The sequence below is a fragment of the Oscarella lobularis genome, chromosome 6 (assembly GCF_947507565.1).
Source record: "Oscarella lobularis chromosome 6, ooOscLobu1.1, whole genome shotgun sequence".
In the NCBI taxonomy this organism is placed as follows: Eukaryota; Metazoa; Porifera; class Homoscleromorpha; order Homosclerophorida; family Oscarellidae; genus Oscarella; species Oscarella lobularis.
The window spans coordinates 1,548,059-1,576,003 of record NC_089180.1 but is presented as its reverse complement, the minus strand read 5'-3'; the positions used below and the strand labels follow the sequence as shown (position 1 = coordinate 1,576,003).

The 27,945-nt window shown below is 47.4% G+C and overlaps 5 protein-coding genes, 1 long non-coding RNA gene and 1 pseudogene across 6 annotated transcripts; 4 read left to right on the top strand and 3 right to left on the bottom strand.

The window, feature by feature from the left end:
* Nucleotides 1-222: 222 nt before the first annotated feature.
* Nucleotides 223-4,149, top strand: LOC136188264 (PAX-interacting protein 1-like). The gene is made up of 14 exons (XM_065976008.1): nt 223-494; nt 548-747; nt 803-880; nt 929-1,027; nt 1,081-1,130; nt 1,187-1,276; nt 2,863-2,926; nt 2,977-3,044; nt 3,097-3,165; nt 3,214-3,313; nt 3,359-3,422; nt 3,498-3,650; nt 3,713-3,805; nt 3,854-4,149. Exons 8-14 carry the CDS (start codon nt 3,009-3,011, stop codon nt 3,918-3,920), a joined length of 582 nt encoding a protein of 193 aa, XP_065832080.1. The 5' UTR covers nt 223-494; nt 548-747; nt 803-880; nt 929-1,027; nt 1,081-1,130; nt 1,187-1,276; nt 2,863-2,926; nt 2,977-3,008; the 3' UTR covers nt 3,921-4,149.
* Nucleotides 4,150-5,081: 932 nt separating this feature from the next.
* On the bottom strand, nt 5,082-7,820 carry LOC136188461 (fibrillin-2-like). Its single transcript, XM_065976193.1, has 15 exons — nt 7,817-7,820; nt 7,630-7,713; nt 7,462-7,569; nt 7,270-7,389; nt 6,968-7,213; nt 6,781-6,909; nt 6,599-6,724; nt 6,410-6,544; nt 6,295-6,372; nt 6,110-6,250; nt 5,925-6,057; nt 5,820-5,884; nt 5,517-5,768; nt 5,332-5,454; nt 5,082-5,269 (listed from the first exon to the last, which is right to left on the bottom strand). Exons 1-15 carry the CDS (start codon nt 7,818-7,820, stop codon nt 5,139-5,141), a joined length of 1,875 nt encoding a protein of 624 aa, XP_065832265.1. The 3' UTR covers nt 5,082-5,138.
* Nucleotides 7,821-14,374: 6,554 nt separating this feature from the next.
* On the bottom strand, nt 14,375-16,567 carry LOC136188460 (ankyrin-1-like; annotated as a pseudogene).
* A 1,138-nt stretch (nt 16,568-17,705) lies between these two features.
* LOC136188024 (uncharacterized) lies at nt 17,706-18,728 on the top strand. The gene is made up of 3 exons (XR_010670079.1): nt 17,706-17,847; nt 17,901-18,015; nt 18,076-18,728. It is a non-coding gene; the product is annotated as an uncharacterized lncRNA (long non-coding RNA).
* A 559-nt stretch (nt 18,729-19,287) lies between these two features.
* Nucleotides 19,288-21,279, top strand: LOC136187885 (von Willebrand factor A domain-containing protein 5A-like). The gene is given in 6 exon segments (XM_065975600.1): nt 19,288-19,491; nt 19,493-19,698; nt 19,762-20,223; nt 20,225-20,545; nt 20,601-20,673; nt 20,736-21,279. Coding segments are annotated over 6 exon segments (1,785 nt in total). The 3' UTR covers nt 21,255-21,279.
* Nucleotides 21,280-23,061: 1,782 nt separating this feature from the next.
* On the bottom strand, nt 23,062-24,590 carry LOC136188459 (uncharacterized). The gene is made up of 7 exons (XM_065976191.1): nt 24,288-24,590; nt 24,212-24,235; nt 24,087-24,164; nt 23,966-24,034; nt 23,879-23,907; nt 23,367-23,831; nt 23,062-23,313 (listed from the first exon to the last, which is right to left on the bottom strand). Exons 1-7 carry the CDS (start codon nt 24,484-24,486, stop codon nt 23,062-23,064), a joined length of 1,116 nt encoding a protein of 371 aa, XP_065832263.1. The 5' UTR covers nt 24,487-24,590.
* A 779-nt stretch (nt 24,591-25,369) lies between these two features.
* Nucleotides 25,370-27,826, top strand: LOC136188458 (E3 ubiquitin-protein ligase ZNF598-like). Its single transcript, XM_065976190.1, has 5 exons — nt 25,370-25,486; nt 25,687-25,797; nt 25,881-26,036; nt 26,091-27,730; nt 27,790-27,826. The coding sequence occupies exons 1-5, from the start codon at nt 25,370-25,372 to the stop codon at nt 27,824-27,826; spliced, it is 2,061 nt and encodes a 686-aa protein (XP_065832262.1).
* Nucleotides 27,827-27,945: the final 119 nt, after the last annotated feature.

Sequence of the window (27,945 nt, the reverse complement as noted above, 5' to 3'; positions counted from 1 at the left end):
TCCTATAAGAGTAATAAATAGTTTTTGCTATAGTGTAGATATGACTAGAGAAACGTTTAGGGTTTGTCTCGAAAGCACGCTTGCATCGAAGCTGCAGTTGACGTGTCAATGATATATGATATGGGTAGCAGAAATGGGACGTACAGAGGCCAGGTACTAGAGAAACGTGTAACTCTAGCTTATTACTCTTGAGATGATTTCCCCCCTCCCCTTTAGCTCTCTCAAACGTGCTTGCCGATATGAGCTGACCAATGAAAGCTCGATACGATTGTCACGTGTTGAGTGTATGTATTTTCTGGGTGGCCATGGGGCTTCCGCTTCTTCGACTACGCCTGCTTCGGATACGGAATCGAAGGGCAATTCTGAGCCGATTCTATCAATGCAGAGAAGAATGACGTCGTCAGAGAAGGGTGGTGGGTGTGTGGAAAAGACCGAAGAGACTTTGCACGGATCTGCCGATCATCTCATCGATGAGAAAGAGGAGATCAATGAAGGTACACCCATAGTTTCTTTATGTATCACTTTTTTTATCTAGTTTCTTCTCTAGATGCCGATAATTTGACTCAAGCGTACGCCGTGCCTGATAATGCGCAGACTTTGGCTTATGGGATACCCTCGCCTCAAGAGGCATCACCTGTAATTGTGGAAACATCTTCTGATGGTGATAGAAATAAGGAAAAGAAGCAAAAAGACGACGACGAGCCGCGTGCAGAGGAGATGGAGGTACTCCTCCACAGGACGTCGCTAGTATGTAATTTTATGAAATTTTGAGCTCAACACCCCAGAGTCCTTTCCTCTTTAGCTTCTCGGCCACCTAGTGATGACGACAGTCCGCCAGTTGTAGCCACAGGTAGAAGAAAAACTGTTCGTTTTGCTGAAGGTATTCTTTCATCGCTCAACATGTCTCGTCGTTGAAATTTTCTTCAAGAGAATGAAGAGCCTAGTTTGCCGAGAGACAACGACAGCGAAGATACTTCCTCGACGAATGGAGCAAATCATAGACAAACAAACGGTCGAGGCCGTAGAGGTACGCATCGTCGACGTTATGCATAATTCAAACGTTGGCAAAATCAATCCTAGGTAGAGGCAGGGGTAAAAGAGGGCGCCCATCAACGAAGAAAGACTCGCAGGTTAGTTGAAAGGTGGGTGGGGGGAAAACTTTCGAACGGACACTGTTAATTAACAGGAGAGCACTTCTCAAGCGTCCAAGTCGTCTAGAGGACGCGGAAAGGGACAAAAGCGTGGCCCACTCGCAGAAGACGAAGACGACTCAGCAGTTAGTGACTCAACCTATAAATATATTTATATATATACAGTGGGGTCAGAAAGTTTTCGGCACCTTCCAAATTTACCCACTTAACGGCTATACGATCCAAACTAGAGTAGTTTTTTGCACGGCAAGTATGTATAACATCAGGAAAATCCCCAAAACCCCCAGTATACCGCGTAGATATCACAGGGACGTCCACCTTTTATTTAGTACCGAGTAGACCCGCCTTTAGCGCCTATTACCGCCCTAACTCTACGAGGCATGCTCTGAACTAAACGTTTAGTGGTCTCCGACGAAATACTTTTCCACACCTCTTCAATTATTTTTATGAGATGTGGAATGCTCTGAGGGCATTTCTGAGCCACTCTTCGCTTCATAATGACCCAAAGATGTTCGATTGGGTTCAAATCAGGACTCTGGGCGGGCCATTGCAGAACATCAATTTTTTTTCGCTCGAACCAGTTTTTGGTTGCTTTCGCCGTATGCGCCGGCGCGTTGTCCTGTTGAAAAATGAAGTTGTCGCCAACAAGAGACTCGCCATCTCTTTGTAAGCACGTTGAAAGAAGTCGAACGTACGATGCTGACGTCACAGACCCTTCCATTATTCGTAAACTTCCCACTCCTGACTGCGCCATCGAACCCCAAACCATCACTTTGCCGCCACCAAACTTCACAGTTGGCGCTAGGCATTGGCGCAAAAACTTTTCTCCGGGTTTGCGGTGCACGTAGAGCTGCTGCGAGCTCCCAAACAACTCGAACGACGACTCATCCGAGAAGACGACACGCGACCATTCGTCTTCCCCCCCATTCCTTCCTAACTTTTGCCCACTGCCGTCGATTTTTGCGGTGTTTTTCGCTCAACAACGGCTTTCTCACAGCAACGCACCCTCTTATACCGGCTTCATGCAGACGAACTTTTACTGTCGTCTTCGACACGTTGATTCCCGTCGCATTTTCCAGCTCTTTTCGAAGTTGTGCCGCCGTGGCCCTCTTATTACGTCGCGACGAAAGCACCAGGTACTCGTCCTGGCGCTCCGTGGTTTTTCGCGGTCTTCCAGATCGTTTCCGATCGGCAACAGTGCCGGTTTCGTTTTTCTTTCGTATTATTTCTTAAATGGCCGATCGCGAGACCGATAATTTTCGGCTAATAGCAGTCTGGTTGTAGCCCTCTTTGTGTAGGGTCACTATTGCAGCCCTTTCTTCGAGTGACAGATTTCGCGTCTTGGCCATAACTCTCTCAAATTCACACACGCAAAAACACATTATGACGTCACATACAACAGGCACCAATAATTTAGCATCTCTCCTACCATTGGACGACGAGGTGTCTACTTTATTATCACAGGCGTGGAAGAGTATTTTGCATGACAAATAATGTATGTCTATTTAGGCGGATAGTGTCGAAGGCCTCCTGTCCGTGTTACTAGTTTAGACAAAGGTGTACCGGGCACTAAGGGCATCTAAACCTGTTGTATTCGGCATTTAAAAAGTGTTTTGGGGCTGGAAAAGTGTACAGATTGGATCGCAAAGGCATAAACTATATTATTCTTAAAGGTGCCGAAAACTTTCTGACCCCACTGTATATGTTATAGGTGGTTGAAGCACCGTCGTCGAAACGACGACGAGCTTCAAAACCGTCAGCCGCCGCTACGACAGGTACAAAATTCCATGTATTAATCTTGGCAGTTTAGTTATTTATTCTTTAGCTTCTTTGCCGTCTCCAGACGTTCCTAAAGTCATGTTCACTGGTTTACGTAGTACGGCTGCGGAAAGGGTAAAAGAAATAATAGCTGCATGAGCGTTCTTTATTTTATGTCTTTGTTTAGATTGTACGGAATCTGGGAGGGAAATTAGTCAAGTCCGTTTTTGAGTGTACTCATCTCATAGCAGATAAGGTAAATAGGATGAATTTATATGTCTTATACCACGTGACTTGATGTCAGGTTATGAAAAACATCAAATTTTTGTGCGTTGTTGCTCGAGGGAAAATGATCGTGTCCAGCAAGTGGCTCGACGCGTGCAAACGTGCAGGAACTTTCATTGGTATGATATTGGCTTCGTCGACGAAATGATTCATTGTCTAATTAGACGCGTCTCCCTATATCCTGTACGACGCTGCGAGCGAAAGAGAGCACTCGTTTCAGCTGCGCAGGTGCTCTTAGAAAAACCTGCTATTCAAATAATAATAAAGATTGTATTGTCCCAATTTTTTTCTTTTTTTATTTAGGATCTTCGGTTGTGAAGAATCACATTCCGAGGATGCTTCTCCTCTGGCGCAACGCATTCCCGCGCTCCCAAAAGGAATTCGAAAACGAAAAAGCGAAAGGAGGCGCGTTCACATGGCAACTCACCATGGACGCAAGAGCGGGAGCACTCACAGGTAAATCAATTAAATACGCTAATAATCACGTGACCATAATCAAAATCTCAATTTTATTACAGCATTGAGAAGTTTTCTCTCCTCCTGTTTGGACATAATAACGGACGATTTAATCCGTTGCTTATTGACTCCCATCGAAGGAACCTTCTACCAAGGTATCATGAATACATAGTCACGTGATTATTTATTATGCATTATTCTAGCATTCCGAGTCTCGTTCAATCGTTTGATTCTGATCTCATCGGCGGGAATAAGATCAGTCCACCTTGAGGGACTACTGTACAGAACCGAAAGGCAAAGTGTATATGTCATCGATGACAGGGCGTACCACCTCGCCAGTATTGATTATAATGATAGCGTCAATGAGCGGAAATTATTTGCCTACTGTAGTCCGAGAGTTTGAACAAACTTTAAGACATTAGTTGCGTTATTTCGGGAAATGAATTTGGGCCGACGTTCTGACCCAATAGGCGAAGCGAATTTTTTTCTTTTCACGATTCTTTTAAAGTCTGTTTTTTTACTAGGCTGTTATCTCTACGTCAGTGTGAGCGATGCAGTTTTTACCAATGACGGTTCCCCCTTTGGGGTTTCGTCCCAGCGATTGCGTCGGCCGCCGCCCAGCGTGGAGCGCGTCGGCGTCGCTTCCCATAGGCGAGACGATTCGGAGGTGCGAATCGAGGGGTCAGGCGTTTTACCCACTACGAAGAACCAAAAACACATCAGTAATACCGACTATACGCTAGCTGATTCCCCACAAAAAAGGCCAACGCAACTAAAGGAGAAGTGAGACGAAGACATGTGGCGTCAGCCAGACGTCCAAACGCAGAGCACATCCCCCAAAGGCAAACAACCAAGCACATTTCTGGAAAATGGACAATATCCTGCCAATACATTATAGGAATCAATAATCAATAAAATAAAAATCGAATTATTAGTGACTGCATGTACGTTTCTTTAATTAAAATTTTTAGTGACGTCAAATACATGTTTAATTAAAATTTCTCTTTTTTCTGTACTTACGTCATCGCCGGGCGGACCTTGCAAAAACGGCTTTGGGAGCGCTGAACGACGGCTTCTGTTCGACGGGAGCCGTGGGAGCGTATTCGTCTTCGTCCTGCGTGAGAAGCGCGCCGAAAAACCTCGACGCGTCACAATCCGTCGCAGAAGCGCGCGAACACGGCGCGCATGTCGCCGCCGTTCTGCATCGCTACGACGCGTACGTGATCCTCCTCGTTGATCCAAACGAGAAAGTTTTTCGCCGCGTTGTGCCATATGCCGCGCGCGTCCTGCCAATCGCGCGCCACTCGTCGACATCTAGAGACGGGGAAAAAATTATGAAAGAATCGAGAGATGATAAGGAAGAGATACGTACCGCTGCACGAGACACCGTTTCCGGTGAATCCCGATTTACACTGACATTCACGTGAACCGTTTTGATTGATACAATTTGCGTTAACGTGGCAGGGAGGAGGATTTTCTTCGCCTTCACTAATTATCGGTGCAATGTGTTCCACTGCCGGTGTAGCCGGACTTACAATTGCACTTGAAAGAGCCAATTCGATTTTTACACTTTGCATTGATATCGCAATTGTGGGCACCAATTGCGCATTCATCAATATCTGCATTGTAGTACGCAATAAAAATTAGAAGAGCTCGAAAAAAAAGACTCTTTATCATCTACCTTGGAAGGACATTCCATTTCCGGTGAAGCCGTCGAGGCACGTGCAAAAGAAACCGCCGTCTGTATTCGTGCAATCGGCGTTCGAATCACAGTCGTCCGTCTGAGTAAGACATTCGTTAACATCTGCAAAGGAAAAAGCGTTCTCATTCATTCATTCATTCACACTTTGTCTCTATTCGCGCTACCAGTGCATTCTGTTCCGTTGCCAGAATATCCGGACAAACAGCTACAGTTGTATGATTCGTCCGTATCATCACAACGAGCATTTTCGTCGCATTCATGCGATCCCTTGTCGCATTCGTTGACGTTTGAGCAGTCGCAGCCGTTTTTCTCGAGTTCCCATCCCTCCTCGCATGAGCATTTGTAAAAAGGAGCCCTGTTGCGACACTCTGCATGATCGCCACACTTGTGACTTTTTTCCTTGCACTCGCTAATATCTGCAGAACGTCACATCAATAAAAAAACAAAATTCGACAAACAAAACTCACCTTTGCACTTTGGTCCTGAACCCATCGTCGCATAGGCACGAGTACTTTCCGTTTTCGTTGACGCACTGGGAATATTCTGGGCATTTAGCCGACCCAACTGTGCACTCGTCGATGTCGGAACAGGTCACTCCGTCGCCAGTATAGCCGTCGTCACACTCGCAGCGAAAGCCTCCCTCTTCATCTATGCAGTCCGCATTGAGAGAGCAGTTGTCTCTTTTTTCAACACATTCGTCAATGTCTAGAAAGGAAACATGAAAAACGCACTCTCGGAGCCAGAAAAAAAAACTGACCGTCGCATTGTTTTCCATTTCCCCTATAGCCTTGTTTGCAAGTGCAGTCATACGATCCCTCCCTGTTAGTACAGTGTGCATTTTCATCGCATTTGTGTGAACCATCATCACATTCGTTCACGTCCAACAAAAAAATCAATGCTATTAAATTTGAGTAATTCATATTGGAATTATATCAGTCAAACCTGCGCAAACATAGCCATCTCCGCTCCAGCCAGAACGGCACTGGCATTTGTACGATCCATTGACGTTGGAACAGTCCGCTTGGACGTGCATGGCATTTGTTCGTTCCTGCTTGACACTCGTCGATATCGTCGCACTTCCCGAAGCCGTCGCCGATAAATCGGCAACAGGCACACGTAAACGACCCGGCAACGTTGATGCAAAAAGCGTTTTCGTGGCAAGTGTGAAAACCGTTAGCACACTCGTGGATTTCTAAAAAAAAACACTCCTATCACACCTGAGATATTCAACTACTGTTAAATCGACCTGAGCAAATTGTCCCATTTCGTAGATAGCCCGTATCGCAGACACATTTATATTTCTTTCCAATTCGATTAACACAGTGAGAATGCTCGCGACAAGCGTAAGTTTCGTCTAGGCACTCATTGACATCTAGAACACGTTCTTGCTTTCAACCAACCAATCTATTACACACACATTCGACTGACCTTCACAAGAGTCTGGACCAACGTTTTTGAATCCGCTCGTACAATTGCAAGAGAACGACCCATCGTTGTCGTGGCAAACGGCGTGTTCGTCGTGACATGCCGGAGCGTTGGCTATACATTCATTTACGTCTGCCGCGCGAAGACAATCTCGTTCGTTTTAATCAATTCAATACTAAATATTTCTTACTGATGCATTGAAATCCATCTCCTTTGTAACCGTCACGACACTGACAGTCGTACGATCCGTTTCTGTCGATGCAGTCTGCCTTCGGATCACACCTTGCCTTTTTCGTCTCGCACTCGTCAATGTCAGTGCACCGAATTCCATCACCTGTAAAACCGCTTTTGCAAGTGCACAGCCGCGATCCCGGAACGTTGGTGCAATTGGCATCGCTACTACATCCACCTGAGTTCGAATCGCATTCGTTAACGTCTACTCACACATCAAAAATCAGAATTTATTAGACGATATCAACGAAGATGTCTCACCTCGACAGAGTATCCCATCTCCAATATATCCCGGTAGACAGTGGCAAGTGTACGAGCCTATCGTATTGGCACAGTTCGCGTTGGGATGACAGTCATTCCCAGCGTCGCACTCATTGACGTCTGCAACAAAAAAAACGTCGTGGAACGTGAAAACAGGTCGCGCGAAATAGAAAGTGACCAGTGCACGTTTACCGTCTCCGCTCCAGCCTGATTTGCACGTGCACGTAAACGATCGATGCGTATTGTCGCACGCGGCGTTGACGTCGCAATTGTGTCTCCCTGCGCTGCACTCGTCAATATCTGCAAGCAGAAACCAATTCGAAGACCGACTCGCCGTCCTACGTAGAGAATAAATAATACCGGAGCAATCTCTGCCGTCGTCGCACTGCCACTCTTTCAAAATGCAGAGCCCGTTGTCGCACTCGAAATCGATCGACGGGCAGGCTACGACAAGAAACAAAACAAAAGGGGAGGCTCACGGCGACGAAGAACGCTCGAGTGACGTCGCCTACCGTGCGCAAATCGAAGACGATAGAGAGATTTCGACCCATTAGAAAGAAGAAACGACGACGAATGTGCTGGCCACTAGTGGGCTTTGTGACGTGTTTCTTATGATCATTGATGGATTCATTTATCCGTCTGTCTAAAATACGGGACACTTTGTCACCGCGCCCACGCAATGAAGTCCGAGCGTTCTTAGAAAGAGTCTCTAAATCTCTTTCTGAGACAGTTGTTATTTTTATAAACGAATCCTCCGTTTAAAATTTGGCCAACATCACGTTTTATGCTATTTTTTCTGAGAAATCTCTAAGCAAAAAATTAATTTTCGCTTCTCAAGCGAAAACGCAGCGAATTGATTACGTCATAACACCACTGGAAGCGAAAAACGTTAGCTTCTGTTTTGGGTGAGAAAGGGCTAATTACGCAGGAATTAGAGGAACGCCCACCTTCGTTTAGCCTCCTAAGAGCTAAGTTGCGCTTTAGGCGCTCGATAACCTAGTGTACCTACATCTACAGAAGCTTTCTAGCTACTGCCGAAGAAGCGAAACTAAAGATTCGAGGCAGGAGAGCTCATTTCCGCCTATCGAATTGGACTTAAAATGGCGGCGGTCACATGCTTGTGACGTCGTTGTAGACAGACGGATGTGTTGAAAAGGTCGAAAAATCCAATAGCAGACGAGTTTTTTAGACGAGCCGTGTTTCGTGAAGTGTGTGCTCACGCCGTCCTCGGCTCTCACTCTCACATCGTTCGTTACGTCCAGGGCTGAAGACAAACCGTATGAGATGTTAGTTTTTTTGTGTAGTAAGTGTTATTCAATTGTTTGGAATGGGTCACTGCATCAGTGTAGTAACTTGGATTTGTTCGTGGAGTTCGCGCACGTCCGGGACGTTTCCTCCTTCAGTTCAGTTCAGTTCAGTTCACAGTTTTATTTTAATACGGAAATCCTTCAGCACGTGGGCCGATCTTCCAGGAAACCGTATACAGGGGAATGACAGCAAAAGGAGAAAAGAGAAAAATGACAATATTTACAACTATAACTATATAACCTCTAAATCAGTACACAGAGTTTTGATTGAAATAGTTCTTCAGGCCCAATTTAAAGATCGCGGGATCATTACTCCCTCTTATGATTGCCGGAAGCGAATTCCATAGAGTTTGAGCCCGAAAGAATGGAGAACGACGAAGTGCCTCGGTGCGTGGTCGGATGACGTTGACCCCAGAAGCACTGAGACGAGTGGCGGCACCGGTGCGCTGAATACGCCCAATTTTCGCCGCGAGAACAGAAGCTGTGGCGGAGTTGCACAAGCAGCGGTAACTCAACATTCCTATAGTTGAGTAGCATGCCTTGTGCGAATTGGATTGAGACGAAATAGATCGAGAAGTGCTGCTACTCCTCCAACAGAGGCCGTAGAATCGTCATAACGCAAACCAGCCAGACAACGGAGATACCTCTTTTCTATCTGTGCTAAGCGGCTGATTACGCCAGCTGATCCGTCCGCCCAAACGGCAGCCCCGTAGTCAAGGTCCGGTTGAATGACTGAGCGAACAAACGCTAGTCGAGCTGCGTTGGATAACAGACGATGACATCGGTAAAGAACACCAATTTTTCGGCCAACCTTCCTAATGACGTTGTCCATCTGCGGTTTCCACGATAGACGACTATCAATCAAAACCCCGAGGTATCTCACGTGAGGTGAAGGCGACAGAATGACATTATTGACCGAAACCGTATAGATCGACGTGTCTTCAGTATCACGAAACTTGGGAAAAAGCAGAAAAGCCGATTTTTGACCATTGAGAGCCATCAGATTCTCAGAGTACCATGAAGTCACACTATTAATATCTTGTTGTAGTTGAGTAACCGCTCCCTCAAAAGTTTCGTTGCTGGAATAAAGACAGGCATCATCTGCGTAAAGGATTAGAGACGATTGAGAAGAGACGACCGAGGTGATATTCCGGGTGAAGAAATTGAATAAAAGAGGACCTAATTTTGAACCTTGAGGCACTCCTCTCCTAACTGGCGACAAGTTCGAAGCAGTAGAGCCGACCGAGACAAATTGTCAACGATCCAAGAGGTAAGAAGAGAGCCATGCCAGGACCTTTCCCTTCACTCCACACGATGACAGACCTCGGAGAAGTAAACTGTGATCGACTGTGTCAAAGGCCTTCTTAATGATTATGTTCGCCGCATCGATATCTTTTTCTGAGCACATGCAATATAGAAAGAGAAACTGCGAGTATAGCCATGCATTTTTTACTCGAGTCAATTATCAAAAACCAGATGGGTTTCCTCTTTGGACGGATCCCATGGCCATCCACTAAAGGTTGCGTTTACTGTCTGTAACTGCATGATGATCTGTGAAGGTCAATGTGCAACGATCATCATGCAATTCATGCTGTTTTCTTACCAAGCCAGTTTAGACAGGCACGAGCAGATTCAACAAGAGGCAATATATTATCCGAGAAATACACATTCCCGTACTTGTGGTATTCGATACCCAACGCGCCGAAGAACACACCCAAAATAATATACGCTTGCTTCATTGTTCAACTTAAACAACGAAGAAATCTCAAGCGCTATATCGACAGACAGTCAATTTGAAATTGAATGGAAGTGCTAGAGGCTTCACGTGATACGTGACGTCAACAGAGAACGTCATCACTCATTAGTTTACATATGCGAAGAAGAAGGATCTTAGCTCTCCTTCTACTCCTATCAGCGTTCTCGGTCATTCTCTATGCTGTTCGACTAAAGGTACGTCGGGTGCGAGCGTCGAGAGGTAGACAAAAGCCTTTGCGTTCCCTCCCCACGTCTCGAACGGAAATCGTCGCCTTTTCGGGCGTCAAATTCACCGTATCCGTACTAAATCGCTTCGACTACGCAACCCGACCGTGCAATAACTGCCTACGAAACTATTTCACCACACCGAGGCCCCCAACTAGGAACCAATATAGAAAAGGCGTGGCAGTATATATCCACCATCAAAAAGCGGGCGGAACGACAATGCGCAAATGCCTACGCGATCTACTCGGCTCCCCCGATCGACTTCTGACTCAAACCGGCACGGATATACGGGGCAGTCGCCCACACAGATAGCAGACTCTATTGGCAATGCAAATTAACTCGAGCATATTCATTCATAGAAGGCCCAAATACGATGGGCATGTGCGATGACGTCACCGAGAAGGCGTGGCCTTGTTCGTACTTTATCGTGCTTCGCGATCCCGTAGCGCGAATCGTTTCGAGTTATTTCTACTGTAAACGCGAGCCGGACGATATGCTTTGCGCCAGTCCGCAACTGGACGCGCGCAACGCGTCGCTTCGCGAGTGGGCCGTTCACCAGCGAAGCTTCCTATTGGTTAGCCTCGATACTCCAGACCCTCGCGCGTTAGGGAGGGACGCAATCTGTAGAATAGCCTCGATACTCCAGACCCTCGTTAAGGGGGGTGTGGTTGGCGAGAGGGTCTGGACGCACTCTGTAGAAAGCCGTGTGCAGATCACGTGGTTTTTCGAACCGAGTGAGCCAATCACAGGTCTCGATACGAATTAGGACACACGTACACTGATTGGACGCGGACCTAACTTAGTTATGGCGTACGCTACAACGGGTTCCTATGTAATCGAAGGTTCGCTGCTTTTCCGGCGTGCCTTCTCCTTCAGATCTTCGCGTAAAGTCGTTGGCTATCAAAGAACCCGAGAGAACGTCAGCGATTGGGAAAAAGCTCGGGCAGACCTCTTGCGGGCCTTCATCCGACGTTCGCGCAGCGATGTCCGTACACGCGCGAAGAGATTTCCTTCGTTTAGAACTTCCGCGACCGTTTTATCGAGTAGGAGTGCCCATTAGGGGAAGGTACAATAGTACATTTGTTAACGAAGTTAGGTCCGCGTCCAATCAGTGTACGTGTGTCCTAATGCGTATCGAGACCTGTGATTGGCTCGCTCGGTTCGAAAAACCACGTGATCTGCACACGGCTTTCTACAGAGTGCTCCAGACCCTCTCGCCAACCACACCCCCCTTAACGCGCGAGGGTCTGGACTATCTGTAGAAAGCCGTGTGCAGATCACGTGGTTTTTCGAGCCGAGTGAGCCAATCACGGGTCTCGGTACCAATTACGACACGCGTACACTGATTGGACGAGGACCTAACTTCGTTAACAAATGTACTGTACCTTCCCCTAATGGGCACTCCCACTCGATAAAACGGTCGCGGAAGTCCCTAAACGAAGGAAATCTCTTCGCGCGTGTACGGACGTCGTTGCGCGAGCGTCGGATGAAGGCCCGCAAGAGGTCTGCCCGAGCTTTTTCCCAATCGCTGACGTTCCCTCGGGTTCTTTGATAGCCAACGACTTTACGCGAAGATCTGAGGGAGAAGGCACCCCGGAAAAGCAGCGAACCTTCGATTACATAGGAACCCAGTGTAGCGTACGCCGTAACTAAATTACTCGTAGCGAAACGAAGTTAGGTCCGCGTCCAATCAGTGTACGTGTGTCCTAATTCGTATCGAGACCTGTGATTGGCTCACTCGGGTCGAAAAACCACGTGATCTGCACACGGCTTTCTACAGAGTGCGTCCAGACCCTCTCGCCAACCACACCCCCCTTAACGCGCGAGGGTCTGGAGTATCGAGGCTACCTATTGGTTCAGCTGGCGTTTAACGTGCGGTATTGTAATTCCCCGAACACCAGGGCGCGCGCGGGCGAAGCCCGCTGGTGTGAGGGGCTCTCAAACGTGATCGCCCAAAAACCAAAGTGTTTGTCTGTCGGTATACACTGACGTCACAATCGCACTTAGACCAATCACGCACACAGGTGCCTTTATGACATCCACGTTCATTGTGATGTCATACTCTCCCGTATTTTGAACAAAATGTACATAAAATTGCGACGTCACAGTAGATAGGAACCCCGGATTGTGTTCAAAACTTTTCAGGAAGGAGTAGGCATATTATACAGGCTACATTATCGAGGATAAATACAGTGCCAATCAGCATAAACTTCCAAAATCTAAAGCTCGCTATATCGCTGTAAATTTCGCGTACGAGGCTTTTGAGCGCATCGCCAGATTCAGGAAAGCCTAAACTATTTTTTGGGGTGGGTCGCGGAATCATAGAACGCAGTTAGTTTCTTAGCCAATAGAAAGGAGCACTTTAATCACGTGCAATGACGTCACAAAGGAGTGACGCCAACAGGCGGTATCTCGAAAAAAGCAAAAAACGCCGAGAAATTCTTTCTACAACTCGCATAGGACGCATTATGTACTAACAAAGTAATTGTCATTCACGAAATCTAAAACGGACCCTCGTAATGCCGAAAATCGAGACGATTTTCTGTCTAAAACTGGTGCGCGCGCTAGGCCATAATTAGCAAATTCTTTTGGCGTTCGAATCTCAAAAACGAAGCCAAATTTGAGAAATCCCTATTATGAAAAGTTAGATCTACCCTTTCCCTACGCATCAGTTAAAAAAAATTCGAACTATAGGGTACGCTGAGATAGAAAAATCGCGAAAACGAGAAGGACTTATTTGGAGAAAAATTGCTCTACCGAGAAAACGATCGCATAAATCGCAAATCGCTATTATGAAAATTTAGATAAACTAATAAGATGCAGAAAACGATAGGCGGGGTTTGGCGCGATGCTCATAGGAAGCCAAAAAATCGCAAAGCCCAAAACGACGCACAAACTGCGACATCATTTTTTTCTGACGAACGGGTGAAGCGATTTAGTTCGCTTTTTTGCTAAAATGCTTGCGTAAAGTGTCTTTTTTTGAATTACGGGTACAGAAACCCCAAAAGTTAAAAGAATTTAAATTTCGTGAGGATTAGCGCGCGAGAGTCATTTTGGAAGTTTATGCTGATTGGCACTGTACTATTAAACATAACGGGCACATAGCAATGAGCTTTATCAGTAACATTCATAAAGGGAACGCAGTAAAGGAGCACGTTGGGTTTGTCGTGCTGCGAGCGCAGCTCGCAGCACGCAAACCCAACTGCGAGCTGATAATGGGCCTCGTGACACGATCACCCAAAGGGGCAGAGGTTGGGGTTAGGAGAGGTATAGCCCTGTGTCACGCTTACATAAGAGGTCAAATTGTAGACTTTTGCCAAAAATAAAGCATGCCAACTCACGTGGTTAGGCAGTGCGATGCAGAGTATGCAAAAAGGCTTTACAAAACTTAGAGTAATAAGAATGCGCTGGGGGTGTTCGGGGATCCCATGATGGTTCACGAAAGGCCATCATTATCTAGTCTGTCACGTGTCGATCAATGGGCCAAGGAGCCGTGTTGTTTTCGACAGCGAGCGCTCATGGAACGCGACGCGTTTCGCTTGAACGAGTTTGCTAGATTTATAGTCGATGATCTGTCGAATCGTTTCGCGGTTATTGGCTTGCTCGAACATTTGATGACCGAAGTATACGGGATCGATTTCGTAGCGTGCGCAAAAAAGCGGGAAAACGCGGCGATAGCCGACTCGGACGTGACAGAAACGCGCTCCGCATTGATAAACGAACTAAAGCACGATCCCATCGTACGAGAAAACCTCAAATACGACCAAGCGTTATACGATAGAGCCCGCGAAATATTTTTTCAGCAGAGAGACGCGGCGCGCGCTAGACGAATCCAATGAATTATTAATTACACGACGAATAAGCCCCGCCAGGGGTAGAAAAGCATCGAGTTCATTCTTAAAGCGAAAATAATTCTGAAGCGTTTATAATTAAATTCTAAGCGGGCAAGCACACGTGACCGACGCGACGATATTTCGACGTAAGCGGAAATTTCGGCGCGCTTGTCGTCCCGTTTCGTCGCACCGCCCGATCGGCGGCGCGACGTTACATTTCTCGACGTCGTTCGATCGTTTCGACGAGATCGCGTTCCTTTTCTTGGAGTCATTGCTCGAGTTGCGATATACGACGCGCGCACTCCTGTTTAATTTCGTCGATTTTCGCGTCGCATTGGCGCACGGTTGCGTCGACGCGCTCCGCCGATTGGCGTTCGACGTTCTCAATTTTTTCCTGACTCGAACGTCGATACGTTTCGCACGTCTCTTCCATGCGCTTTTTCCACTTCCACTTGCTCTCCGAGTGGTTGAACTTGAGCTTTCCGTCTTCGTTGACGAAGAGTAGTTTGCGCACGTCCGACCACTTGCTAGCGAGCTCGGGAGTCGTTTCCTTTGCCTAGAAAAGATAAATAATTAATAGGGAAACAGATGAGTGACCGATCTCAAAGTATTAATAGCGTCCGTTCTAGTTTAAACCGGAATGTATAGAATTTGATTAGGTGGAGCGTAGGAAGGTCGCTTCCCGCCGTAGGATACATCCGAGGTTTAGAGAAGACGGTCGTTTCGTTATGTCCCTGCTAGAGTGTGTTTGCGGTATCAAAGTATGAACTGACTATGTTTCCATTTGAGAGACTTGACTAATCGTCTCTACTATTATAGTCGAGGTTGAGGTTCTACGCGCGTGTGTGGGGCGCATGTACTATCTATCTATATCGAGATTAGGACTCGCCTTGGGGGCTAGGGAGATATGATTAGAAAGGGTGCCGATTTGGCGACGCAAACAGACACGTTAACAGAGACATTCCGGGGGAGTTGGACTAATGTTTCACACATTCCGACGTTTTCGCCCTAGAGGCCCACGTAACGAACCCTCCCTTACATTTATTCCGGCGTCGAGAAGTTGCGCAATTTCCCTTTGCCCTTCGAGCTTCGCCATATCCAGTGGAGTGTGTTTGTTCTTCTAGAAGGCGACCGATTAGATAGATGCGACCGGAGGGTAGAGGGAGGCCGGAAACGTGCGGTGGCGGCGGCACTTACGTTGTTTTTCGCCGTCACACGACAATCGGTCTCCAAGAGAAGCCGCACGATCCGCTTTTGACCCCACTGGACAGAGTCATGCAGAGCGTGCAACCAAACTTAAGAAGAAAAAAACCCACTTGTTTACATGTGGGAGCATCGAAGGGGGAATTTATTTACCTTGTGTGGCATGTCGATGGGCGCTCAGGCGGCGAGAAGTATCTCGACGATTTTATAGTGACCGTTATGCGACGTCAGATGTATAGGAGCCCAGCCATCCTTTCTCCCCACAGAAAAAGAATAGAACAATCGAAAAGTTCAAATACTTCCCATACACACCTTTCTCTGCACGTTGAAATCGCACTTGGACGATTGAGCCAAGACGCGAATGACGTTCGCGTGGCCGTTGATCGCCGCTCCGTGAACGCAATTCGCGTCGATCTATTTGAAAAAGTGGGGGCGTGAGACGCACTTCAATCTTGTTATGATTTCGAGGAGGCCCGAAAACACGGTCCCCCAATCGCGCGTGCCGCGAACACCCCGTCACGCGCGCGCGACTTGTTTTCACCGGCGCGCCAAATATGGCTCGTATCGACGTCGGGACTCTGTGTCAAACGCTCGCGTGCGCGCGATCCTGTTTACGACATGCGTCCGCGCGCGGGCGTCGCCGTCGCCGCCGCCGATCGGAGCGGCGCTCCGACGAGAAGCGGGGGCGTCGTCTCACGAGGGATCCGGTCCCATCTCATTTTCCCCCTCTTTACCTTGCACGTAATCGGGGTGTCCCGCCCAGCAGGCCCAGTGCGGCGGCGTCCAACCGTACTATAGTAGGAAAAGAGCAATCAATGATTTAGAGGTGTTAGTCGACGTAGGTATAGAGAGACCACTACGCTCAGCCCGTTCTACAATCAAAATCCTCCTTTTATATATGACGTCGCGATTTTTTATCTCTTTTCGTACGTGGTCGTGATGAACGTCGCCTTTGAGGTCGAGCAATCGTTTCATTTCGTCGAAATTCGCTTGTTTCACGGCGACAAACAATAGCCAAGTTTTAGTAGGTATTTCCAAATCAGGCTTTTTCTCGTCACGTGTCACTGACGCTTTGACGTTCACAAATTTCCGTAGCTACGACTTGTACCGCACAAAACTTCAAATTCGCACAGTTCATATAGTCTCTGTCTCGGAATTCTGCGAAACAAATTCACGAGAAGCTCGCTACACTCGAAGAACCCCTTCCCGTGTGTAACTCCTATTATTACTGAGCACGTGAGCAGAACCCAGTACCGGTATATCTTTACTCTCAAGTGACGTCACATTCGGGAGAGTTCTTGTCGACGTGCGCTACGGATTACGTGTGAAACCCTTTTTTCTTCACGATGCCGCCGAAGCAAATTCAACTTCAGGTATCGATATCTTCTAATCCGAAAGACCCAGAAAGTCCAAAATCGCCCGTAAAGGAAATGACGTGTGGTCTGTGTTGCGACGAGTCGCCCTTCTTCTAGTCTGGAGGCCAGACCCTCGCTCAGGGAGGAGGAGTAATGCGCACACTCTACTTGTGTCTCAAGCCAATTACAGCCAATTATTTACGTCATCACACGACAGCGACTGCGGCCGCGAACTGCTCCGGACGAAGAGAAGGGTTGGAGAGCGGACGCCGAGACAGCACTCTCAACTTCGTCTAAAGCCCAAAGACTCGAACGCGACATCGTAAATCAATTAGCTACGAGGTCACCTGACCTCGAGGTCGCTGATTGTACCGCAGTGAGCGCTGCGGGACACGCCCCGAAACACAAGTAAAGTGTGCATTACACCAGACCCTCCTCCTCCCTGAGCGAGGGTCTGGCCTCCAGACTATCCTACGCGCATGTCTTTCCGCGACCGTGTAGTCATTTTCGACGAACGTTTTCTCGCTGTGGAAGCGATTTCGGGCCGAAACTCGCATACCGTTGCGATCGCAAGGCTCGAAACTAGTAGTCTGGATACCCGACCCTCTCGCTCGGGGAGGAGGAGAATTCCCGACGATTGCTATTTCAATATCGTGGGATTCGGATCGAGCCACAAGAAGCTGTTCAAAGAGAGTGTTGTTTATAATCAGGGAAATCTAGACAAGGCCGTTCAGCACACAAAAAGCATACGAGCCGATCTCAGAATTGCTGCCACCTCTCGAAGAGATCTTCAAGATGCCATCTGTGAAAGGTCTTCCAAAGCAGATCTTTGTACTCACTGACGGGGACGTATCCAATACATGTCATTGAAGAAGTGAAGAAGAATGCTCGCAAAGCTAGGTACTGTCTTTCCAGTCAATGTTCATTTTGAAATAATTGCCTTGTTTTTGCAGGCGTTTCTCTGTTGGAATTGGATCCGGCGCTTCAACTGAACTCGTGAAAGGAATAGCCAAAGCTGGTAAAGGCTCAAGTGAATTTATTCAAGCTGGCGAACGAATGCAGCCTAAGGTATAAATTCTCACTACGGTATTAATTAGGGTGACACTTCACATATTTGGTTTCCTGTAGGTAATGAGAATGCTGAAGCGCTCATTGGCTCCATCACTCTCAGATGTTCACTTCAGCTGGTCCTTACCTGGGGAAAGCAAAGTCATTCAAACTCCATCAAAAGTTCCTCCGGTGTTCAGCGGCGATCGTCTAATCATTTATGGCTTTCTCGTTGATCTTCCACAAGTAGGTGACCTAAAAGGCTCCGCGTCACTCAAAAGATACATAGGAACGGAGAATCTCAAGCTGTCTATCGATTTTGAAGTGAAACCGAGTGGAAGTAGTGGAGGAAAAGCTGTCCACCAGCTTGCAATCAAATCACTGATCAGGGACGTCGAAAGTGATTTGACTGACAAAGATATTGTAAAGAAGCAACTTGGCAGCGCAGTCAAGTCGGACAAGGATGCAATTGTAAAGCTGAGCACCAGCGCTAGCGTGATTTGCAGCCACACATCGTTTGTAGCTGTCGATGAAGGAAACGATGAGCCGGTGGCGGGAAGCACGAATCTAAGGCGTATTCCGGTCGCTGAGGAGGAGGAGGAGGAGGAGGATTATAGATGCCAGGAATTACGTGGCTGGAGGATCCGCGTTGAACAGTTTGAGGCTTCGAAGGGCTGCTGCTGTTTTGGATGATGATGATGATTCAGAGTGGTCTGATGACGATGAAGAGATAGAGATAGAGGAGAAGGGGGAGAAGAAGAAGAAGGAGCATAAAGCATAAAGCGTTTCAATTTCCTAAGAAGGCGAAAGCGTCAGTGGAGAAAACAGCCGATGATGCATTTATAACAATTGTGTCATTGCAGCAGGCGTCAGGTGCATGGCCGCTTGATGTTGCCGTCGCTCGTCTCGTCAGCAAATCTGTTAAAGATTTGGATGCTCTCTCGCCGTTTGGAAAGGGATCGTCTGCTGTGTGCAAGAGCATCTGGGCAACGGCCATCGTTCTGACTTAGCTGGAGGTCACGTGCGCAAGCTTCAAAGACGAAATGGGAGCTAATGGCAAACAAGGCTACAACAAAGTGGGCTAAGAAGCACAAGCTCCCGAAGCAAACAACGTGGGAAGATTGGATGAAAGCAGCTCAAAAGCTCTTCTAATGACAAACTGCATGCTCATGACAGGCACTGCGCTGCAAATTGCAAGCTAATTATTCGTTTTGCTTATTAGATCTCATTCTGTGTGTGTAGGCCGTATCTGACGTGACAGGATGTTGCACTGCGCAAGCCTCTGAACCTCTCATGCCGTGTGGTCTATGCAAGAAGAGCGGCGGCTCTCCGATTCCCCTGCGATCGGTTAGAGTCGAGAGCACTGTAATTGGATACACGGCTCGAGTCCTGTCTCGATTGGAGTACGAAAACGAGGAAGGGAACCCAGTTGAAGCCGTTTTTACGTTTCCTCTCGACGAATCGTCGACTGTCGTCGATTTCACGGCTCTAATCGACGGACAGAAAGATCGTCGGGATAATGAAAGAGAAAGAAGAAGCGAAGCAAGCGTATGACGATGCAATCGCAAGCGGTCAATCGGCTTTTCTTATGGAATCGGTCCGTCACGACATTTTCACGGTGAGCGTCGCAAATCTTCCACCAAAGAAGAAAGCGACGGTCGAGATGATAACGTTCATAATGGAATTGCCGACAGAACACGACGGGTAGAAAAGATATTTAGCAACAGATAAAGTCGATGATTTAATTAATTATATTTGTTTGTTCAGTTCGGTTCGTTTCAATCTTCCATCCGTTCTAACACCGCCTTATCACGCAGCGTCATCGAAGCCAGCCGAATCGACGAATCCGACGACGGGCGTGACGTATCTGCCGGCTTCAGCGATTCCTTACACACTCTCCTTTGAAATGAGAATTGAAGCCGATGTCGACGGCGTCACGTCGCCGACTCATCAACTGACGACTGAACATGCTGTACCAGTAGACGACGATGGGTATAGCGTAACGCTAGTTCGATTGGCCGAAGAACACAGATTCGACAAAGACGTGGTTGTGACCATCAAGCCAAAGAACGCTCACCAACCGCATGCTGTTGTTGAGATGGGAGCGGAGGGCGGCGTCGCTCTTCTGTCTGATCCAGCAGTGACGCTGAACTACTTTCCTCATTTCAGTACAACGGATGCAGTGAGCGAACTGATCTTCGTTATAGATCGAAGTGGTACCATGAGTGGCTGCCAAAGAAACGATGATGTTGTTTCTGAAGAGCATACCCGACGATTGCTATTTCAATATCGTGGGATTCGGATCGAGCCACGAGAAGTTGTTTAAAGAGAGCGTTGCCTATAATCAGGGCAATCTAGACAAGGCGATGCAGCACACGAAAAGTCTTCACGCTAATCTCGGCGGAACAGTATTGCTAGCACCCCTCCAAGAGATCTTCAAGATGCCATCTGTGAAAGGTCTTCCAAAGCAGATTTTTGTACTCACAGATGGGGCCGTATCCAATACATACGGTGTGATAGAAGAAGTAAAGAAGAATGCTCACAAAGCCAGGTAAGCTGTAATGACTTTGGAGTTATGATGTCAGATGACAAATTCGGTGTTGTAGGTGTTTCTCTGTTGGGATCGGATCAGGCGCTTCAACTGAATTCATTGAATCAGGAGAACGAATGCAGCCCAAGGTGTGAATTGTCATTATCAAACAAGGGGATGAGATGATTTCATGTCTGTTTTCCTATTATAGGTTATGAGAATGCTAAAGCGTGCTTTGGCTCCGTCAGTTTCCGACGTTCACATCAACTGGTCCTTACCCGGGGAAAGCAAACTCGTTCAAACTCCGTCAAAAGTTCCTCCGGTGTTTAGCGGAGATTGTCTCATCATTTACGGCTTTCTCATTGACCTTCCACGAGTAGGTGACCTAAAAGGCTCCGCGTCACTCAAAGGGTACATAGGAACGGAGAATCTTGAGCTGTCTATTGATTTTGAAGTGAAACCGAGTGGAAGTAGTGGAGGAGGAAAAGCTGTTCACCAGCTTGCAATCAAATCACTGATCAAAGACGTCGAAAGTGATTTGATTGACAAAAATTTTGTAAAGAAGCAACTTGGCAGCGCAGTCAAGTCGGACAAGGAGGCCATCGTAAAGCTGAGCACCAGCGCTAGCGTGATTAGCAGCCACACATCGTTTGTAGCGGTTGACAAAGAAAATGAAAGTTTACGTATATACACTTTATCTATAAAAGCACCTTGTTGTCGTCACTCGTAAGCATTTCAATAAACCTCTCGGCATTTTTCATCTGCAAATAACTAATTAATCTGTACTCCACGTCTTCCGCCAAGACCTTGATGCACGACATCAAAATTTCTTCTTGGCATCGCCAGTCGTTTAGTCCGCTTTTCTTGACGCATGACAACAGCTGCTCCACTTGACGCAAGCGCCTCAGCTTGGCAAAGCTTCGACTGACGTATGAGTAAATTTTATTGGCATTCAGACGAATGTCCTGAGAGAAAACTTGAACAAAGGTTTGCAGTAGATCCCAAGTAAAACATACCTGTATCAGTGTGAAAGCCAGTTTGAATCCATTCTCAATATTTTGGCTGGCTAATAAAACCTGAAGGAAACACTAGTAAAACATGGACTCTCAGGCCTCGTCTTCGCTGGCAAACCTGCGATGCTACAGTTGACTTGGCATTGGACGATCCAAACAGAGTCGCTGGCAGATCGCGTCGGCCTTTTGATGTCTGATAGGCAACTTCGGCGAGGACGCCGCACTCGTGCAAATACTTCGTCACTTCAATCTGAATTCGAAACACATGGGAATGCCGCTTCGCATCTCTGAAACAAAGAAGTAAGCGTCAGTAATGAAAGTGTCAGAAAATGACGCGAAATTGGCTTAGAATCTCCCCTGGAAACCGCTTACCCAAGTGAAGGGCTGAGTCGAAAGCCGGACCTCGAGTCCGTTTGTTCTTCGCTCGGATCTGCAACGTCGTATACGCTACCGGTTATAAGAGACTGCTTTTTTGCATGAAGCCGGGTCGAGAACGCATCGGTTCAATGCCGCGATACTCTGCAATGTATACTTTTCCAGATGAGAAAGCGCCTTTTCTAGATGATGTAGACGCGGATAAACGTCAAGTTGATTGCTCGGTCGTCCCGCTTCGCCCGTAAAGAAATTGATGCATGTAAACGAAGCGCGAATGTAGTCGTCCTAAGAAAAAACATTGGCTCTCAGTCTCTCTCGCGTTCTTTTACTTACTTTTCATGAAAAGTTGGAGTTTGTACAGAACGGCAAACAGTCGCTTCTGCGTCAGATACTGACAGCTTGCCGTCAGATATTTCTCCCATTTTTCTAATGACCAGTCGGCCACGAGCATTTCTTCCTGCAGCTTGCCAAAGCAACTGTGTGAAAGTGCATGACGGAAGAAGAACGCCTTTGACAAATACGCTTTGAGTGCATCTCTAAAGAACAAAAAACTCATACTATCAGGCCGAAAAAATAGATCACTTCTTCTACCTTATCAAGAACAATCTGACCGACTTTACTGATGAACTTGTAGCTAACGTAAAATTCCACGAGCATAGTGTTGCTGCCGTAGGCTTTGATGTAGTATCGGCACTCGTTAAAACGAGCTTGGTCGGCGATCCAGGACGCTAGAATGCAAATAATTTAATTATTTCATACCCCAAGAGAGAAAGAATCCTTTACCCGTATAGCGTGAGTGACCGACGCCGGGTCGGTCACCTAAAGACGTATATACAATAGAGAAAATATTTGAGATAGGTTTGGTACCAGTTCCGCAGTGATGAACGGAGTGCTTCGAATTTGATCAACGATGGCATTGACTAATACTTGCCTTTGTCCCGCGTCTTTCTGTCTCTATCATATACATAAGCAATTGGCGTAAAATCGGTGCATACAGCACAAAAATCTTACGTTGAAGCAGTAGCCGAATTTTTCTCTGGCCGCTTCGTACTGTCCCGCTTTGAGGCAGGCCATTCCCCACGACGACCAAACGACATTGGGATCTAGATGGCTCTTCGCGTTGACCCGGCGCCGCGGCAGTGCACACCGTTACGAGAACTTCTGACGAGCCGGTTCCACGCGTTTTTGTTTAAGTTCCTCAAGCATTCCCTTTAGCCAACAAACCATGGCTTTCGCCACTTCTGCATTCGTTAGCGAGAAGTGTGCCAAGTGCGAACATGCAATTCCTACTTCGCCTTTCTTTTCTCTATGCTGGGGTTGAAGGGTAACTGTCCCATAAATATCGACCTCAAACTCGCGCCATGCCAAGACGAGAGAAGGAGGTAATAACCAGACCTTACCCTACAGAGAGACGCAGACGGTAAATTTACTCTCACTCATTGATCATAAATTACCTCCGCAACAATCGGATCACCTGCATTCTTCACATAAGCCACTCCTTGAATACGAGGATCACCCTGGCCAACGGCTATTTTGCACTCCAGAAATGCATGAAAAAGCCAATCTTTGATGCTCTTCTCAAGGAACTTGACAGCACCATCAACAGCATAAGATTGCACTTTGACCTGCTCGCTTATTTCAATGTCGCCAGATAAGAGAAGCTTCACAATTGATAGATTAAGTTTCATCTCCTCTTTGACTATTTTTCCCTTCTTGTCTTTGTATTGACAATTTGAGTAAAATAGGAGCCTTTGAAAGTGACGCGAAAATGAATCGTCAACTTCTTCTCTGGCCGATATCTCTGGAGGCATATACGTTTTGAAGACGTCGCAGAAGAGAGATGCAGGAATTCGCATTTCTGTTCCAGCAAACCTGGCTCGAGCAAAGTTGTTAGTTGCTATAGTCGAAGGCCACTTCGACTACACACAAAAATAAAATAGAATGCCAAAAACAAAAACCAGCTCACTTTTGAAAGCATGTCAACGTACTTCTCTTCTATAGAAACGTCAAAGATTGTTTACAAAATCGGCCATAGCAATATCAGGTACATTACTTCCTGACTTCAGAGTGGCGGTCAATTCACGCAATTCTTGCTGCTCGATTTCAGTCAGGAATTCTGCAGCTAAGTAACGAGTTACTCAAACGGTGATAAAATAGGAATGAAAAATGATAACCTAATTTAGGCTTTAATTCATTGAATTTCGCCATATTACTTTCATAGTGATGAATAACTCTTCCCATCGCTGACGCTTCTGTACAGAAGGTCATGCGTGGCATGCACAATTACAGCATTCTATACCTGATACAGTCAGTACTGAGGCACCTAGAAAACAAGACGCGCTACTAATAAAACTTTCCAATAAGACAATACTCACTTGTCTGGGATAGATCCACATCTCGAAGTAGCTCTGTCACCTCAGCAACATCCTTTGCCAATTCCACTGCGTGCATTCGTTTCTTCAATTCTTCGTTTTCTTTTGCGAATTTTTTGTTTTCTTTTTCTAATATTTCGTTTTTTTCTTTTTCTTTCTCTAATCTTTCGATTCTTTTCAGTAATTCTTCCATTTTTTCCATTTTTCCTAATAGAGAGTTTTAGGGAGGTGGAGCTTTTGACGCATGTTGACGGATAAATCGGTGAAGGGTTTGCGGTTATTTCAGTTTGCGGGAGCTTGAATAAAAAGACCCCGCGAGAGCGGAGATCCGTCTGTCTACAATGCGGGATACATTGTGACCTCGCCCACGCAACGAAGGACGAGCGTTCTTAGAAAGAGTCTCTAAATCTCTTTCTGAGCTAGTTGTTATTTTTATAAACAAATTCTCCGTTTAAAATTAGGCCAACATCACAATTTTTGTCATTTTCCGAGAAATCAATGAGCAAAAAATTCATTTTCGCATCTCAAGCGAAAACGTAGCGAATTTATTACGTCATAACACTACTAGATGCGAAAACAATAGCTTCTGTTTGGGGTGAGAAAGGGCTAATTACGCGAGAATGAGAGGAACGCCCACATTCGTTTAGCCTCCTAAGAGCTAAGTTGCGCTTTAAGCGCTCGATAACCTAGTCTAGCTACATCTACAGAAGCTTTCGAGCTACTGCCGAAGAAGCGAAACTAAAGATTCGAGGCAGGAGAGCTCATCTAAAATGGCGGCGGTCACATGCTTGTGACGTCATTGTAGACAGACGGAAAGGGGGAAGAGAAACGAGGAACTGCTGCTCGCGAGAGAAGGGACCACGAAATAGAAAAGAAGCAGGAAGCTTGCGGGAAGAAAAAAGAAGACGCGAGAGAAGATCAAGAAAGGGTGCCCGGGAGTAGTCTAGTCTGGAGGCCAGACCCTCGCTCAGGGAGGGTCTGTAATGCGCATTACTTGTGTTTCGGGGCGTGTCCCGCAGCGCTCACTGCGGTACAATCAGCGAGCTTCCTCGAGGTCAGGTGACCTCGTAGCTAATTGACTTACGATGTCGCGTTCGAGTCTTTGGGCTTTAGACGAAGTTGAGAGTGCTGTCTCGGCGTCCGCTCTCCAACTTGGCTACCCTTCTCTTCGTCCGGAGCAGTTCGCGGCCGCAGTCGCTGTCGTGTGATGACGTAAATAATTGGCTGTAATTGGCTTGAGACACAAGTAGAGTGTGCGCATTACACCAGACCCTCCTCCTCCCTGAGCGAGGGTCTGGCCTCCAGACTAGATACCCGACCCTCTCGCACTACCAATTACAGCCAATTATTTACGTCATCACGTCGACTGCGGCAGAGCCCTAGATAATCATTGATTATCTAGGGCTCTGGACTGCGGCCGCGAACTGCTCCGGACGAAGAGAAGGGTTGGAGAGCGGACTCCGAGACAGCACTCTCAACTTCGTCTAAAGCCCAGAGACTCGAACGCGACATCGTAAGTCAAGCTCGCTGATTGTACCGCAGTGAGCGCTGCGGGACACGCCCCGAAACACAAGTAGAGGGTGCGCATTTCACCAGACCCTTCTCCTCCCCGAGCGAGAGGGTCGGGTATCCAGACTACCCTTCTTCGCCGTGGGCCCGTGCAATCACCCCTTCTGCCACCGATGCTTCGTCCGTCTCCGAATTCTCGTCGACGACGACAACTGCCCCGTCTGTCGTCAAGAACTACCGAAAGTGAGAGAAAACACGCCTTCGAAGAAGAAAACCGAAATAGTCTTTTGTCTCTAGCCCGTTCTCACGCGAAAAATTCGCGACTACGACTCCTTCGTCGACGTCGCATCGTTTCAACGCGATCCCCGTCTCGGCGACGCCTATCCGCAAAGCGACGACATTCGCAACGCGTGCCATCATCTTCTCGATCATCCCTGTCCGGAGTGCGATCATCAAGCGCCGACGTTCGCCCAACTCAAACGTCACGTGCGCGCCGAACACGATCGTCGCTACTGTCTATTGTGCGAAAAGCACTTGACGCTCTTCACCAACGAACGAATCTCGTACACGCGCGACGAACTCGCGCGACACAATCGTCGCGGCGGCGGCGACGGTCCGGACGCTTCGTCGTATACGGCTCATCCGCTGTGCCGTTTCTGCGATCGGCGTTATTTCGACGACGACGATTTGTTGACGCACTTGCGCAGGGATCACTTCTTCTGCTGCATTTGCGAGAAGGACGGCGGGCAGGATTACTATAAGGATTTCGTCGAGTTGAGACGGCACTGCAAGGAGGCGCATTACGTCTGCGAGGTCGGGACGTGCGCGAGGGAGCCGTTCGCGAGTGTTTTTCGCAATGAGATGCAGCTTAGGGCGCACGTGGCGAGGGAGCACGTCAAAGGGGGAAAGGAGGCTCGCATTATGAGGATTTTGCCTGTCGAAGTCAGTTTTAATGATCGCCGTGGGACTGGAACGACGTTGCGGCGGAGGGAGTTTGCGAACGAGGAGAGATCGGGCAGAGGAAAGGAGAAAGGAAATCAGATGAGGGGTAACAAAGTGGCAATGAAGAAAAAGATTGATAGGGAGGTGAGGGAGGAAGCGAGGCAGGAACGGAAGCACGAGCTAAAGAAAGTGAAGAAGATTTTGAAGGAAGAAATTGGCATGAAGCCGATTCAATTAAAGACAAAAGAAAGAGGAGAGGAAATGCCTTTAGTTGAAAGCAGTGGTGAGATGAAAAACGGGAAAGCTAAGGCTAAGCCGTCCACTGCCAGAAACGTTCCATCTTTGGATAAGAAGCCTGATGCTCGTGCTTCTTCTGACACTGCATTGCCAAACGGATTTCATGATGAAAATGAGACTAGTGCTAAATTGTTGACAGATAAAAAAGCTTCAGCTGCTCCATTGCTTAATGGATTTCATGATGAACAAGTGAAGGAAAATGTTAGTGTTAAGACTGATTTGAGTGGCGAAGACTTTCCCGCTCTTGGTGCAAATGTCAATGTTCCTGTTGAAAAGGCTGCTGCAGCTGCTGCGTTTGGAGTTGGATTTTATAGTTCATGGCGTCCTGTTCCCGTTGTAAATGATAGAGACCATCCGAGCCTTCGTCCTTCAGCACCACCTGGGATAGAAAAGCCTGTGAGAAAGGTACTCCCACCGCGAGGTTTTCAGTCCGCACCACCATCTTCCACTGAAAAGAACGACAAAGGCGTCGTTACTAAGGACACGTTGTTTTGCGTGCTGCAAAACGACGAGGATAAGATGAAGACGCTCAAGTTGTGGTCAGGATCGTTCTTGCACGGGGAGCTGTCGGCTGACGACTATTACGTCAAATGTTGCCATCTGATTGGCATGGAGACATTTCATTCCATATTCAAGGGGCTCGTAGACACGCTGAGGAAAGCCCGGCGTCGTTTTCGGCGGCAGAATCGTCGTTTTCGGTGGCAGAATCGTCGTTTTCGGCATCGAGTTGTTAGTCTGAGGCGTCCCGTTGTTTTAGTCCGGAGTTTTGGCATTCGTGGCCGGAGCAATCGTAGCCGGATTATTCGTTATGTTCGTGGCCGTCGTCGGTTGGGCCGTAGAGTTCTGCGAATGGGTAACGACCACGAGGATGGCGACGATGAGCCAGACACTGTCACAGCAGGGCCGGAGGGCA

Bases quoted from the DNA above. Each gene is read 5' to 3' on its own strand.
- LOC136188264 (XM_065976008.1), top strand. From the start codon at position 3,009: ATGTTCACTGGTTTACGTAGTACGGCTGCGGAAAGG. The intron at 3,314-3,358 runs GTATGATATTGG...TTGTCTAATTAG, and splicing joins ACGTGCAGGAACTTTCATTG to ACGCGTCTCCCTATATCCTG. The intron at 3,423-3,497 runs GTGCTCTTAGAA...TTTTTTATTTAG, and splicing joins CACTCGTTTCAGCTGCGCAG to GATCTTCGGTTGTGAAGAAT.
- LOC136188461 (XM_065976193.1), bottom strand. The intron at 6,545-6,598 runs GTCGATTTAACA...GTTTTTTTTTAG, and splicing joins AAATGGGACAATTTGCTCAG to AAATCCACGAGTGTGCTAAC. The intron at 5,769-5,819 runs GTGAGTTTTGTT...GACGTTCTGCAG, and splicing joins TTCAGGACCAAAGTGCAAAG to ATATTAGCGAGTGCAAGGAA.
- LOC136188459 (XM_065976191.1), bottom strand. From the start codon at position 24,486: ATGGAAAAAATGGAAGAATTACTGAAAAGAATCGAAAGATTAGAGAAA. The intron at 24,165-24,211 runs GTATAGAATGCT...CCTTCTGTACAG, and splicing joins CTCAGTACTGACTGTATCAG to AAGCGTCAGCGATGGGAAGA. The intron at 23,832-23,878 runs GTGAGCTGGTTT...TTTTGTGTGTAG, and splicing joins ACGTTGACATGCTTTCAAAA to TCGAAGTGGCCTTCGACTAT.
- LOC136188458 (XM_065976190.1), top strand. From the start codon at position 25,370: ATGTCGCGTTCGAGTCTTTGGGCTTTAGACGAAGTTGAGAGTGCTGTC. The intron at 25,798-25,880 runs GTAAGTCAAGCT...GCATTTCACCAG, and splicing joins AGAGACTCGAACGCGACATC to ACCCTTCTCCTCCCCGAGCG. The intron at 26,037-26,090 runs GTGAGAGAAAAC...TTTTGTCTCTAG, and splicing joins GTCGTCAAGAACTACCGAAA to CCCGTTCTCACGCGAAAAAT.